Source organism: Prionailurus bengalensis, chromosome B4, assembly GCF_016509475.1.
Source record: "Prionailurus bengalensis isolate Pbe53 chromosome B4, Fcat_Pben_1.1_paternal_pri, whole genome shotgun sequence".
NCBI classification, from domain to species: Eukaryota; Metazoa; Chordata; class Mammalia; order Carnivora; family Felidae; genus Prionailurus; species Prionailurus bengalensis.
Window position 1 is genome coordinate 91,226,923 of NC_057358.1, and position 14,684 is coordinate 91,241,606.

Here is a 14,684-nt window from a genome sequence, read left to right on the forward strand (position 1 = left end):
CAAAAATAATATAAAAACAGGGAGGGGGACAAAACAGAAGACTCATAAATATGGAGACCAAACTGAGGGTTACCGGAGGGGTTGTGGGAGGGGGGGATGGGCTAACTGGGTAAGGGGCACTAAGGAATCTACTCCTGAAATCGTTGTTGCACTATATGCTAACTAACTTGGATGTAAATTTAAAAAATAATTTAAATTAAAACAATTTAAAAAAATTTGAACTTCTAGTAATCAAAATATAAGAGAATGAAAACCAAGTCACAAAATGGGTGAAGATATTTGCTACACATGAAATCTACATAATGCTCCTTTCCAGAATATAAAAACAACTGTTACAAATCAAGAAGAAAAAAAGAGACAGGCAGCCAACAGAAAAATAGGCAAAAGGCTCAAATAAGCACACCACACTCTCTCTCTACCTCTCTCTCTCTCTCACACACACTCACACATATGCCAAATGGCTAATAAAAAGATGCTTGCCGTCATTAAGGATCAGAGAAATGCAAATAAATGTCACAGTATCTCCACACAGATGGCTAAAATTAAGAGGTGGACAATACCAAGTATTAAAAAGGTTGTGGATTAACTGGGACCCTTAAACTAGAGCTGGCTTCCTTGACATGCAACCTGTGCAACTGCACAGAGCCCTGCTCTCACAAGGGCCTTGCATTTGGCTTAATGCTCAGTTGTCACCGTTTTGAAATACTTAATAATTTTGCCTTTGAACTTTTGTTGTATGAGTGGAAGCACAATGCAGCATGAGCAGAAGAGGTACACACAATATATGAGTGTCCACTCTTTGCCAACCATTTGCATTTAGCATTCAAGATGCCCCGTGAGCACAGAATTCTATTGAAACTACAAAGAATGGAAGTTAGAGTAGATACAAAACCAGTACAAGGTAAGTGTATTATACATACAAGTTAGTAAAGGGAAGGAAAAGGAGAGCACAGACTGTGCCAAGGGCTGTGAACTTACTGTGAATGTAGAAAGAAGGCAACGGTATTCTAAGAAGCATAAATGACCAAGGAATCCTATCACATCCTTTTTCACTTGTGTCAGTTCCCAGTATTAGCCAGCCACTAACACTAAAAATGAAGATGTTGTAGGAAAGGGTAAGAGGGACAACTATAGTTTCTTTTCCTGACATGTAAGCTGAAGGTAGAGAGAAGTGAAATAAAAATATACGAGTGGGGGTCCTGGGTGACTCAGTCGGTTAAGTGTCCAACTCTTGATTTCGGTTCAGGTCATGATCTCATAGTTTGTGGGTTCGAGTCTTGCATCGACGGTGCAGCGCCTGCTTGGGATTCTCTGTCTCCCTGTCTCCCTGCCTCTCTCTCTCTCTCTCTCTCTCTCTTGCTCTCCCAAAAATAAATAAGCTTAAAAATATATATATGAATTAGTTTTATGCAGTTTTTTCACAGTTCTAGTTAAGAATGAAATACATATGCGTATATAGGCCATGAAATGCAAACTGTAATTTGGATGATCCACATAGGAGTTTGCATTTTAAATCAGTTATTGCACAAGGGCGCCCAGATGGCTCAGTCGGTCGGGCGTCAACTTCAGCTCAGGTCATGATCTGAAGGTTTGTGAGTTCCAGCCCCGCCTTGGGCTCTGTGCTGACAGCTCAGAGCCTGGAGCCTGCTTCGGATTCTGTGTCTCCCTATGTCTTCTCCTCCCCCATTTGGCTCTGTCTCTGTCTCTCAAAAATAAACAATAAACATTTAAAAAGTTTAAAAATAAGTAAACATTACAAATATATATATTAAAAAATAAACTGCTATTGCACAATATAAAGATCAATTATAAAGCTCGTGCTAATAGTTTTAAGTGATATTTTTCCCTTTACTTAAAGGACATTAAATAGAAAGTTAAAAAAAAAAAAACACGCCAAGTAAAGAAACTGCAAAAGAAATGAGAGCTCTGGGGGAGATTATAAGCGGTTTCACAGAGTGTTTTAGTTTACTAGGACTGCTGTAAAACATTACCACAAACTAGTAGCTTAAAACAACAGACATTTCTTCATTCACGGTTCTGGAGGCCACCAGTCTGAAATTAGGTTGTCAGCAGGGCTAGTTTCTTACAGAGGCTCTCAGGGATAATCTGTTCCATGCTCTAGTGGCTTCTGGTGTTGGCAATCCTTGGATTTCCTCGGCTTGTGGCTGCATCACTCCAACCTCTGCCATCAGCAGCAGCAGGCCTTCTTTCCTCTGTTTCCATGTCCAAATTTCCCTCTTTTTATGGACACCAGTCCTAATCCACTATGGCCTCATCTTAACTTGATTACATCTGCGGAGACTTTCCAGGCATACCTTGTATTATTGTGCTTCACTTTACTGTGCTTTGAAGATACTGTGTTTTTTTTTACAAATTGAAGGTTTACAGGGGGCACCTTGGTGGCTCAGTCAGGTAAGCATCCAACTCTTGATTTCGGCTCAGGTCATGATCTAACAGGTAGTGGGATCCAGCCCTGTGCTGGGGCTCTGTGCTGACAGGGTGGATCCTGCTTGGGATTCTCTCTCTCTCTCTCTCTCTCTCTCTCTCTCTCTCTCTCTCTCCCCTCCTCCCCTGCTTGCACGCACGCTCTCTCTCTCAACATAAATAAATAAACATTAAAAAAAAAACAAGATTTATGGCATTGAGCCACTTGCTGCATTGAGCAAGTCTATTGGTATCATTTTTCCAACAGCATTTTCTCACTTCATGTCTCTGTCACATTTTAGTAATTTCCACAATATTTCAAACTTTTTCATTATTATGTTTTTATGGTGATCTGATTAGTGATTATGACCCTCTGAAAGCTCAGATAGTTAGCATTTTTAGCAATATTTTAAAATTAAGGTGTATGCTTTTTTCCTAGACATAATGCTATTACACACTTAATACACTACAGTTTAGTGTAATACAGTGTAGTATAAACTTTTATATGGAAACCAAAAATTAGTTCGACTCGCTTTATTGCGATATTTGCCTTATTGCAGCAGTCTAGAACCAAATCTGCAATATGTTCCATGTATGCCTACATTTCCAGTTGATGTCACATTCAAAGATATCAGTGGTTAAGACTTACATGTATTTTATGGGAGCCCACCAGTCAAACTACATCACAGAGGTGGTGACTTTTCAATAGCATCTTAAAAAATAATTAGGGGTTCATCAGGTAGGAGATACTTAAAAAAAATCCAAATATGAAATAACTAGTACAAATTGGAAAAGACCCAGACACTTAGGAGAGACATTACAGAAGAATAACATTTGGTGATTTATTGGATATACGCACCACCAAGTGTAATGTCTGGCATAGCAAGTGCTCAGTAAGTTCTTCTGACTATATCAGTTGATCAGTCAGTCAATCAAAATTACTAAGAGTTCTTTTGGCCCATGTGACCAGACACAAGAAAGCTGATTTTCTAGGAAATGATCAGTTTGGAGCATGCTGAATTGAGATGAAAGAAAGAAATCAAAATGAAATTGTTCAGTAAACACTGGAGGTGGGGAGTGAGAAGGGAATCTATAGGACAGCTTAGGACTAAAGGCACAAATATGAGCATGGTCCACATAGAGGTAACAGATGAACAATGAGATTATATGAAATCTTCAAGACCTGGAATAAAATGATCACTAGAATTCTGCCTGTGAGTGCATGGTATAAGCCAAAGGAAGAGTCAGTTCAGAAAACAGAAGAAACCATCAGGAGTGTAGGAAAACACTGAGTATCGTCATAAAAGACAAAAAAAGGCAAAAATTCACAAAAGGTGGTGTGATGAGGGACCAATGCTATGGAACTGTCAGAGTAAGCCCTGAGGAAAGGCCATTTGATCTGAAATTACTAGTATTTTTAAATCCAAATATGCTGGATATTTTCTTTTTAAAAAAAATTTTTTTTCAACGTTTTTATTTATTTTTGGGACAGAGAGAGACAGAGCATGAACGGGGGAGGGGCAGAGAGAGAGGGAGACACAGAATCGGAAACAGGCTCCGGGCTCCGAGCCATCCGCCCAGAGCCTGACGCGGGGCTCGAACTCACGGACCGCGAGATTGTGACCTGGCTGAAGTCGGACGCTTAACCGACTGCGCCACCCAGGCGCCCCTATGCTGAATATTTTCATATACAGACTTGGTATTGCCTTCATTATCAACAGCGCCGGATTCAAAACCCAAGCCTTTATTTTTGTTTCAAAGGTTCAGAACAATGAAACAAAATCAGTAGGAACAAGAAGAACTATGATGGCCATGACAGGCCAGAAGATGTGGATAACTAAATTACCAAGTGTTTTTAGAATGCGTCCTCTGAGACCCAATGATGTGACATCATTTCTTGATGTGCAAAGGGCTTGTTATGGACTGAATGTTTGTGTGCCCCCCATTTGTATGTTGAAGCTCTAACTCCCATTGTTGCTGGATTTGGAGAAAGGGCTTGGAAGGAATTCATTAAGATTAAATGAGGTCATAAGAGTAGGGTCAGATCAGATAGGATCAGATCAGAGAAGAGGAGATGAGACACTAGATAGGATCAGATTAGATAAGTGGAAACACACCAGAATGCTGGCCTGCGTGCTCCTGTGTTCTCTCTCTCTCTCTCTCTCTCTCTCTCTCTCTCTCTGAATGTATGTGTGCGTGTGCCTGTGTCTGTGTGCGTGTGCCCACATCCAGGAAAGGCCATCTACAAGCCAGGAGAGATTTTACCAGAAATTGAACCCTGTGGACACCTTGATCTTGGGATTTGTAGTCTCCAGAGCTGTGAAAAAAAATAATAAATTTCTCTTATTTAAACCACGCAGTCTGTGACATTTTCAATGCCAGCTTGAACAGACAGGATTTATTTTGGGGATTTACTAAATAACAAGGAAAGGAGGGCCAAATCCTTGAGATGGAAAATGCACAAGATTTGTGCTTATAACTTGACAAGGAAACTTTGGAAATCCTCAATGAGATTTTTTTTCATCTATTTTTCCAACAAACGTTGCCTCCAGAGTTCTTCTAGCCAGCAGCAGTTTAGCCATCTGTGAAGTGCAGAAGTTGGATTAGGATGTCTAAGCCATTTTCCATTATCAAATTGCAAACAGTCTGAGTAGATACTTGACTGCAAAAGAAAACATTCCGCCATAATCTCAGATTTATTTCACATGTTTGGGGTTCTTCTAGAAGTAAATAAATGTTTGCTTCAAAAATAGAGCTTTAGCTAATATTGAAAGCCCTTGACGGAAAACTATTCAATTATAAAAATCAGATTTTAGAAGGCAGTGCTGACTAGGCAAAAGTTATTATAGCCACACACTTCGAGGTGAGAAATACTAGGAAAATGATTTAAGAAGAAAATAGTGAAATGAGATGAAGCATGAAAATGTTGGAAGAAATTATTTTCTCTAGTTGAGGGTTTTCTAATAGACAATAGCTGTTGACTTTAGAAAGTTTGGAAGACACAGAGTAAGAAAATAAAATCACCAGTTATCCTTCCTTCAACCCTAAAAGGATAATTGCTAAAATTTTAATATAGATCATGTTGCAAAGTAATAGATTTTTAGAACACTGGTTTTGGTATCTTAAATGGGGAAGGGTTGAGTTATAAGACAATGCAAACCTAATCTTTAAAAATCCACACTGGGGGCGCCTGGGTGGCGCAGTCGGTTAAGCGTCCGACTTCAGCCAGGTCACGATCTCGCGGTCCGTGAGTTCGAGCCCCGCGTCAGGCTCTGGGCTGATGGCTCAGAGCCTGGAGCCTGTTTCCGATTCTGTGTCTCCCTCTCTCTCTGCCCCTCCCCCGTTCATGCTCTGTCTCTCTCTGTCCCAAAAATAAATAAACGTTAAAAAAAAAAATTTAAAAATCCACACTGAACTGGAGGAATAATTATTGCATGTTATTACTACTAGGTCATTTTGATGAAGGCCTAAAACCACCCAACTTTTCTTTCATAGAATTACCAAGTAATATGCACCACAAATGTTCTCGCCCATTACTGATCTTTACCTCACCCCTGAACTCCAATGTACCTAGGACCCTCTATGGCCGGGGGACGGGATAAGGCTCAAAGAGGGAATACGCTAGTGATCTTTGTTTTGAAAATTATTTCCCAAACCAGAAAATCTATGTTCCACAAGCTGGGTGTCCTTTGCACATTCATCCTTAGGGATGCTGGGTAAGTAACTGCCACCAAGAAAAGTTTTCCATGTATACAAAGAGCTGTTATCTGACTCCTCTAGTTTCCTCCTCACCTGATTTTTTATCTTAGGCTTTGATGTCTATGCTTAGCTGGGACTTTGCCACTGATAATACTGTGTATCTGTGCTATTGTGCCATCTGGGCCATAGCCTTTAGGGTTTCCTCGGCATCTCCATTTCGTAATCCGTGTAGTTCATTACTCTCTTATCTCCAGCTAGGAAGGAAGCTCTTCTTCTAGTATATGAAATATAGGGGCAGGGGGATGGGGGGCAGAGTTGGAGAGGCAAAAGTTCCCGTGGCAAAAGTGTCACACAGTGAGACAGTTTTAGGTTTAACCGCAGCCCTCTCTTTGCCAGAAGCACGTATGCTGGGAGTGGGTGGGCAGGGCGCAGTTCAGGGTCTGGGTTTGTGTGGATTTCAGTGTAGTGTCATGTGCGTCTGGAACTTCATACCGCTTCTGTCTGTGCTGTCAGAACCGTTCTCTACCAACACTTACTTTCTCTCAGGGGCCTGGTTGTCTCCCTCTACCATCCAGTTTCCATGCCCATCTGACATTTCACAGATATAGCTGTATGCATTTGAACTCCAGTTTTGGACAGAGGTTAGTTTTCTTCCCACAGTTTTACAGGCCATCAACAAAATAGGAAGTATCACCGAATGTCTGTTCAGTGTATCAGGATGCATTTGGCTGCAAACACAAGATTCCTAGTTTATAAACCTACTTAGTAAGGAATTTATGTGATAGAATTTATAAGCCCATAAGCAGGACATTCTCCATGGAGAGAACAAAAGAGCTGCTTAATGACATTATGAAGGATCTGTTTTTTTCTCTCCCGAGACCATCCCCAAGGCTCACTTCATTCTAATATTTATCTCCATGTGGTTGCAAAATGGTTCCAGAAATGGCCAGAGCTGCCACATGTTCCTGTTCAGATCCAGAAGGAGAAATTTGAATGAGATCTGGTACTCCAAGCCATGTATTATTGGCTGTTGTAGTCACACGCCAGCCTGAGTCTGAGTGCCATTTCAAATACGGAGGGCAGGGTAGACTGCAGCAAGATGGGAAGAGCATAGTAGGCAAGGGGATAGCAAGTGCAAAGGTTCCGATGTGGGACTCTGCCTAGTGTGTTCACAGACCGACAAGAAGGCAGTGTGGTAGTGCAGAATGAACAAGGGAATAAGACCAGAGGTGACAGCAGAGTGGGAGGAGAGAGAGAGTGCAGATCATACAAAGAGTCTGACTTTTATTCTGACCCAAATTAGATGCCATTGTTGGCTTCTAAATAGATTTAGTTTACATAGTCAAATAATCAGATAGTCAGATTTGATTTAAAAGGATGAATCTGGCTGCAGTGTTGAGGACAGTCTATAGATTGTAACAGTGGAAGCTACTTTAGTTAGAAGACAACTGCAGTAAACCGAACAGGATATGATGATGGCTCAAACCAGGCTGGCAGTTGTGGAGGTGGAGAAAAGTGTGATTCTAAATATATTTTGAATAGAGTCAACAGGGTTTGCTAGTGGGTTGAACATGGGCTGTGAAGAAATAGAGGAGTCAAGGATGACTCTCTAGCTTTTGGTTCAAGCAGCTGGAAGGATAGAGTGACCTGGATGGGGAAGAATGTTGAAGAACAGGTTCAGGAGACAGGATCAAGCGTTCAATTTCGGACATGAGTCTTAGGTTTAAGGGAGAGGTCTGGGCTAACCATATACATTTGGCAGTCCTTGGTAGATAGATAGTATTTAAAGCCTTGAAACTGGTTGAGATCATCAAGGGAGTAGGTGTACATAGAGAGAACTATGAACTGAACCCTGGGGCACTCCAACATTAAGAGTTAAGGAAGAAGAGAAGAGACAGCACAGGAAGCTGAAGAGTGACCAGTGAAGTAGGCTAAAATGTAAGAGAATTTGGAAAACAAAGAAAGTGTCCAAGAAGGAGGGGAGGGATCACCTATGTCAAAAACTACTGATAGGTTGGGGCACCTGGGTGGCTTAGTTGGTTAATCTGACTCTTGATTTAGGCTCAGGTTGTGATCTCACGGTTTGGTGAGATTGAGCCCCACATGTGGGGCTGCTTAGGATTCTCTCCCTCCCTCTTCCTCTGCCCCTCCCCTGCTTACGTGTGCACTCTTTCTCTCAAAATAAATGTCAAAAAAAACCAAAAACAAAAACAGAAAAACTACTGATAGGTTGAGTAAGATGAGGCCTGAAAATTGACTGTTATATTTAGCAATGATGTGGACATAAATGACCCTGAGAGCCATTTCAGTGGAGTAAGGTAGGAGGAGTGGCTTAGGAGTTGGTTTAAGAGAAGGTTAGAGGAGAAAAGTTGGAGATAGAAGATTCAACTCTTTACTACAAAAAGGAGTAAAGAAATGGGGGTAATTATGGCATCAAAGGGGGGAAATCATATCAAATTTTTTTGGTTTATTTTAAGATGGAAAAATAACATCATATTTGTATGCCGATGGAATTAATGCAGCAAAGAGTGAGAAATTGATGGTGTAGCTGAGAGTGAGAACGGCTGCCCTGATATCTTTGAATAGGAGACAGGAGATCAGATCGGATGCACTAGTGAAGGGATTAGACTTAGATAGAATTGACTAATGGAAAAGGAGGGAGGGCGTGTATGTCCCTGCAGATGCTGGTGGGCAGATAAATGTGGTGCTGATGGTGCTGAGAGTCTGTGGATGTTTTTTTCTGATACTTCGGTACTTTCACTAAATACTCTCAAGATCATTGGCTGCGCAGAAGGGTGGAGGAGAAGGTAAACGGAGTTGGGAAAAGAGAAGGCATAGAATAGTTGTCAAGGGGACCTGAAGAGTAAGTGAACAAAGGGCACTTAGTGTGACAACCTGGAAGCATAAAGGACCCATTTGAAAGTCATGGCTTTGATTTAAAAAAAATTTTTTTAACGTTTATTTATTTTTGAGACAGAGAGAGACAGAGCACGAACGGGGGAGGGTCAGAGAGAGGGAGACACAGAATCTGAAACAGGCTCCAGGCTCTGAGCCATCAGCACAGAGCCCGACGCGGGGCTCGAACTCACGGACCGCGAGATCGTGACCTGAGCCGAAGTCGGCCGCTTAACCGACTGAGCCACCCAGGCGCCCCATGGCTTTGATTTTAAATTGGGTCCAATTAACAGGGTTTTTATTCCCCACTCCACCTCCAGCTACATTCTGGTGCACGGGAGGCAGAGCCAAAAATTAGAAAATTGTATCTGATCAGAATGGTAGATGTGCCAAGGCAGCTCAACAAAGCCAAAGAGGAGCAAGAGAATGGAGGGCATATGTGAGAGGGATTAGAAACATGGAGTGTGGATTTTATGGATAAAGAGAGAAGTAAGGACATTAAGAGGGTGGGGCCAGAGAAGAGGTGGTAAGATTTTGGATTTGGTAACCTACGGGGGTGGGAAGGTGGGGCGGGGGGAAGAATTGTTGGGGTCAGAGCACTAGAGGGGATACACTGGAAGGACAGGAGATGTGGTCTGAGAGTGGATTCATGAAATAGAAATTACAGAAGGGGCACCGTCGATAATGACAAGTTCAAGGGAATGATCATGGGAGTGAGTGGCTGAAATAGGGTGGAGAATAAGATTACTGGAGGAGGATCGGTCAAAGAACTCACAGGACAGGGTATTGGAAAGATTATCATCTACTCTACATAGATTTCAAATCATCAAATAAGATAGGGCTAGTATTGGAGAGAATTGCAGTGAGCAGGAGCTATATCGTCTAAAAATGAGAGGGAAGAATTAAGGTGGGGGAGAGCAGTGGATGACAGCAATGGTGAAGAACAGTGAGCGATATAACCTGATGATATAAAATTCAGAAATCAAAGGCAGTTTTAAGGAATACAGAGAGAGCATGGGCTGATACTAACTGCCAACATTAAAAATACAAGAAATTTCACATAATCCATATACATTTCAAATACTATGGTGTTCCCATAAAATTCTTGCTTCCCTGTAAATCAGAAGATCTGGAAAAGCAGGCCTTGTTGACTGCTTCACTCAGCAACCGTGATTCCTGGATCCTCTGCGTAATTGAGTTTGGATCTCTCATCGTACTAATTCACCAATCCAATAGCTACCAAATACTTGTATCCTGCCTGTTGCTGTTTATTCAGGTAGTACCTTTGAAAGGTATAGAGTTTCTTAACCGTGTACAGATAGACAAAATTTCAGCTATTTGAACAAAGGCATATAGAAACCTTTGCCCAACCGGTATTGGTTTCACCAATTTTCAAGTATATTTTGTGGTATACTTCAGCTGAGAACGACTTGGGATTCAGGTAGCGTCAGGGGTAATAAACGATGGTGTACCATCAACTATTGGTCTCTAGGGGGCGCCATTGCCAAAGAGTACAAATCTGAAAGGTTTCAACAGGGTTGATATTGTTCGGTTGATGGCCATTGTCCACTCCACTCATTAAGGCTGGGATTTTTCTCAGCACTTTCAAAGCATCTCCTCTTTTTTGTCAGTAGCATTCGTATCATGCTTGCGGTGGGTACAGCATACCGTGACAGAATATTTCAAAACAACAGCCAAGTTTGCTTAAACTCCACGTTGAAAGCAAAACAGTCTGCGACACACTTTGAACTAGGAAAAGTAGCGGAACAATGTTTTATCAAGAAAGCCCAGAGAGAAAAGAATGTAGAAAAACCAAGTAGCAACGTGGAGAATGGGCAGCGTCTGGAAGAAAACGAGCACAATTTTCTTCTGCTTTGTTCTCTCTTTTGCGTTCCTGTTGTTGGCATCTTCTTTGGTCTCTTCCAGCAATCACTTCGTATGTGCACCTTTTTACCTGTTCGACTTCAGTAAAAGTTGGGAGGGAAATGCGCCAAACGTTTCGGATGGTTGTCTTCAGCTGAGCGACGATCTTCTCCTGTCAGTTTTTCTGGATTTCCCAAGAGTGCCTCGGGACACATGTATCGCTTTCTGGCAGGGTAAAACAAAACGCGTTTTTAAAAGAACTGTTGACCGGTCTTCTGTCCATCCACGCCAGGAGACAGCCCATGCCAGGGCAGGCAGAGTGGGGTGTAGACTCTCCTGCATTAGCCCTGCCCTCCTGGTCTTCCCCCGGCTCTCGCTCTTTGCCTCTCCAGTCACGTCCCAAACCCGGAGGGACGAAAGCCCTGCTCAGAACGTAAAAGCCAGTGAGGAGGGCCACGCAGACGCAGGGGAGACCCCGCCGCCAGGCCGGGCGTCCCCAGGGGCATCTCTGCCGGGCAGCGCCTTGCGTCATGTGGGGCCCGCCCCCTGGTCGGGCTCGGCAAGTTCTGCAGCCTTGGCCGTCGTGGACGCAGGATTTCCGCGGTTGTGTAATAGCACCTCGCGAGCGCGGAGAGGCCTGGGCTCCGCATCCCTCCTCGGACTGGCCCCTGGTCTCCGGCGGCCGAGCCATGGCCTGGACGGCGGCGGCGGCGAGCGGCGGGGCCCGCGGTACGCTCTCGGCGCACACGCTCCTGTTCGACCTCCCGCCGGCGCTGCTGGGCGAGCTGTGCGCGGTCCTGGACAGCTGCGACGGCGCGCTGGGCTGGCGCGGCCTAGGTGAGCGCGGCCCGCCGCTGCGGCGGGGCGGGCGGGGCGGGGGGCGGAGGGGACGCGGCGCGCATGCTCAGCCGGGCCCGCCGCCTTCGCGGCCGGGCTGCCCGCGGTCCGGCCCGCATGGGGCCGCGCGGCCTCCGGGGTCTTCCGACGGGGAGGCTGCCCTTTCCTCGCCCCGGGAAGGAGGCAAACACGCCCCGAGGCCCGAAGGAGAGCTCCCCCCTCTCTTTCAAAGACACTTGGGGTGTCTGTGCAAGATTAAGTGAGCAGAGGCTTGGGAAAAGCGGCAACCCGCGTGAAACCATCTAATATTTATCAACTGTGCCTCCTTTGCTTGGTTCAGAGTATTTTCAGTCAGCACGCCTATGTGATGTCCTCTTACTGCAAAATTACCCCAGAATAGAATCTTCATATCAAAACATTTTTGTGCCTTTCACTGTACCCTTTGGTGTTTTCAGCCCACTTCCAAGTACACCCACCTTCCTTAAATTTCAGGTGAAATGCTAAAGTAGAATACGATTTGTAATTAATGTGGCTCCCAGTTTTCCTCATTAAGTATTTCTGGCTTATTTACCCAATTTGTGGCATGAAAGTTTATGCTAGATGCTGGCTTTTTATTTTAAACTAGAAAATTGGCTTTTAAGATTCCCATTTTATGCAGCCATTGGTGAGTTGGGCAACCGACTGCTTTTGGCAAGTGTTGAGTGTCTTCACCAGAATTCGGACAAAAATCCTTTGTTTTGATAAGTACAGGGGTTTTTGTTAGATTTGATCTTCCATGATGCCACATTTAATATGATTGAAAATAAACACAGTCCTGTCAAAATAACTTAGCCTTGATTCTCTGAAATTGTCTTATTCATTTATTTTAAACAATAGCACAAGACCTATGAGAAAAAAGTTTTGTGTTGATGAGCAATATGGTCACAGATTCTGGAATATGGCATTGGGCTTTGAGTTAGTGTAAATTATATTATAAGCTCTGTCACTTTCAAAGTATGACCCTGATGTAAACATCTCAGAAAAGGGTGCTTGACTCTTTGGCTTCTGGAAAGCATAGAGAGTTCCAGTATGCGTTTGAGGGGTAAGATCCTTTCCACACCAGATCTTTTTGAAATGGGTAATGACATGGGCAGTTTTAGCACCCATTGGTTTCCTGGAATTACTACGTTTGTGAGAGAAACTTTTTTAGTCCAACCCACAGGTAATGAATAGGGCCAGGCAGCTATCCTAAATGAGTAAGTCAGGTTGAAGACTGGAAATGAAGAACATATGTCCCATCTGAAAGGGGCAGTTAGTCCTCAGTCCCAGGTCACTGCCACTTTTCAGGAAGTCCAGCCCAGAATTGCTGGACTCTCTCTCTCTCTCAGCACTGAAATACAGATATTCGTGCTTTACCTGGGCTGTCTCATATAACACTTCCAATTGCCCTTGGGAGGTAGGTGCGATTATCATCACACTGTTTCAATAGGGGAGGAAATCATGGTACATATACATTAAGTTACTTGCCCAAATTGACACTGCTAAGGAGCGGCAGAGCCAGGATTCGAACCATGGCAGTTGGGATCCACTGCCTGTGCCCTTAACCTACAGCCACTCTACACTTCCCGACCCTGACTTCCTCAGGGTCGCGGGTCCTGACTTCTGTGCTCTTTTCCGCTGTATCTCAGCCTCTCCAAAATGTAGTCATTTCAGCCATGAGAGAACAATTCAGTGAGCCATTTCACACATGCAGCCCCATTTTTCTAGCTGTGGAAATCAGACCACCCAAATGAGAACAAGCTCGGGCTGTTTATTCCAAGCAAGGGAGTCAGCCACCATCACTCGCATCTGACAGAGACCCAAAGGCAAGCTGAGGAGTGGAAAAGCTTTATGTTGGAAAAAAGGGGAAGGCTTCAGGTCTGCCCTTACTGGAGGCAGTTGACATGGAGAAGCTATGGACAAGCTAACTAGCAGGAGAGCATTCTATGTGATTGTTCAGGGAGCATATTTGACTTTTTCCAGATGGCCCTAAACTGGAAGCAGGGGCAAAAATTGGGAAAGCTGTCCCTTGTTGATCAAGTCCTGACTATTTGGGGCTGATTGCTGTAGCGATTATTGTTTGGCTTCCTGGACTAGTTGCTACAGATGCTAATATAACATCCCAGGCTAGGCACCCTAGGTAGTAGATTGGCATCCTGGGCTGCTTGATGCATCTTGTGGGTCACAGTTCTATTTTTATATATAGTCTGGCCATTGTCCCTTTGTATATTCTTTCATAGGAGAAGAATCTAAAATGTCTAGCCCTTGATTCCCTAGCTATAATTTATTATGCACATAGCTGGACCACATAGCTCTGAAAGGAGATCTAGAACAGACCAGCTGCCTCATGAATTATTGGTTCAGCAAGAAAGGAAGCCTGGCTCAATTCAGGGTGGTTGAAGGCAACTGCCCATGTTTAAGTATGCCGTTTCCCTATTGGCACTGTGAAAGGAGAAATAGGGGAAGAGGTGCAGGGAGGGAAAACTTGACCTTAGGAGGTAGAGGGAGGAGAGTGTTAGGGGACTGAATCAAGGAGACAGCCCTATTTATGCTCAGGACAGTGGAGAGCCTAAAGATACAGAGTGTCTAGATTCCATATAGAGAACAACCGTAATAGGTAAGACTGTCTCAAGCCGATTGTGTTTTTTCTTGATGATGGTGAACATCAGACTATATTTGCAAAGGCAGCTCCACCACAGATAGATCATATGGCAGCCTAGTCGTTCGCAAGCCGGAATCATCTGTGCAACCTTTTAAAGACACAGATGGCTCAGAGCTGTCAATTCAGTAGGGCTGCTTTGAGGATCCTGCATCTTTCTGGTTTTTGCTGAGCCCTACAGGTGAGTCTGAAGCCCAGCCTGGTTTGGGAGCCTTTGCTTAGGCCAAATTCTCTTCTTTAGTGGCATCTTAATATAACAGATATTTTGGGGGCGCCTGGGTGGCTCTGT

At 43.8% G+C, this 14,684-nt stretch overlaps 1 protein-coding gene across 1 annotated transcript in view; it reads left to right on the forward strand.

The window, feature by feature from the left end:
• Positions 1-8,576: 8,576 nt before the first annotated feature.
• Positions 8,577-14,684, forward strand: part of IRAK3 (interleukin 1 receptor associated kinase 3) — a 54,698-nt gene continuing 48,590 nt past the window's right edge. Inside the window, exon 1 of the mRNA XM_043562968.1 lies at positions 8,577-11,718. Coding sequence (XP_043418903.1) covers positions 11,412-11,718 — 307 coding nt within the window. The 5' untranslated portion in view covers positions 8,577-11,411. The remainder of the gene's footprint in view (positions 11,719-14,684) is intronic.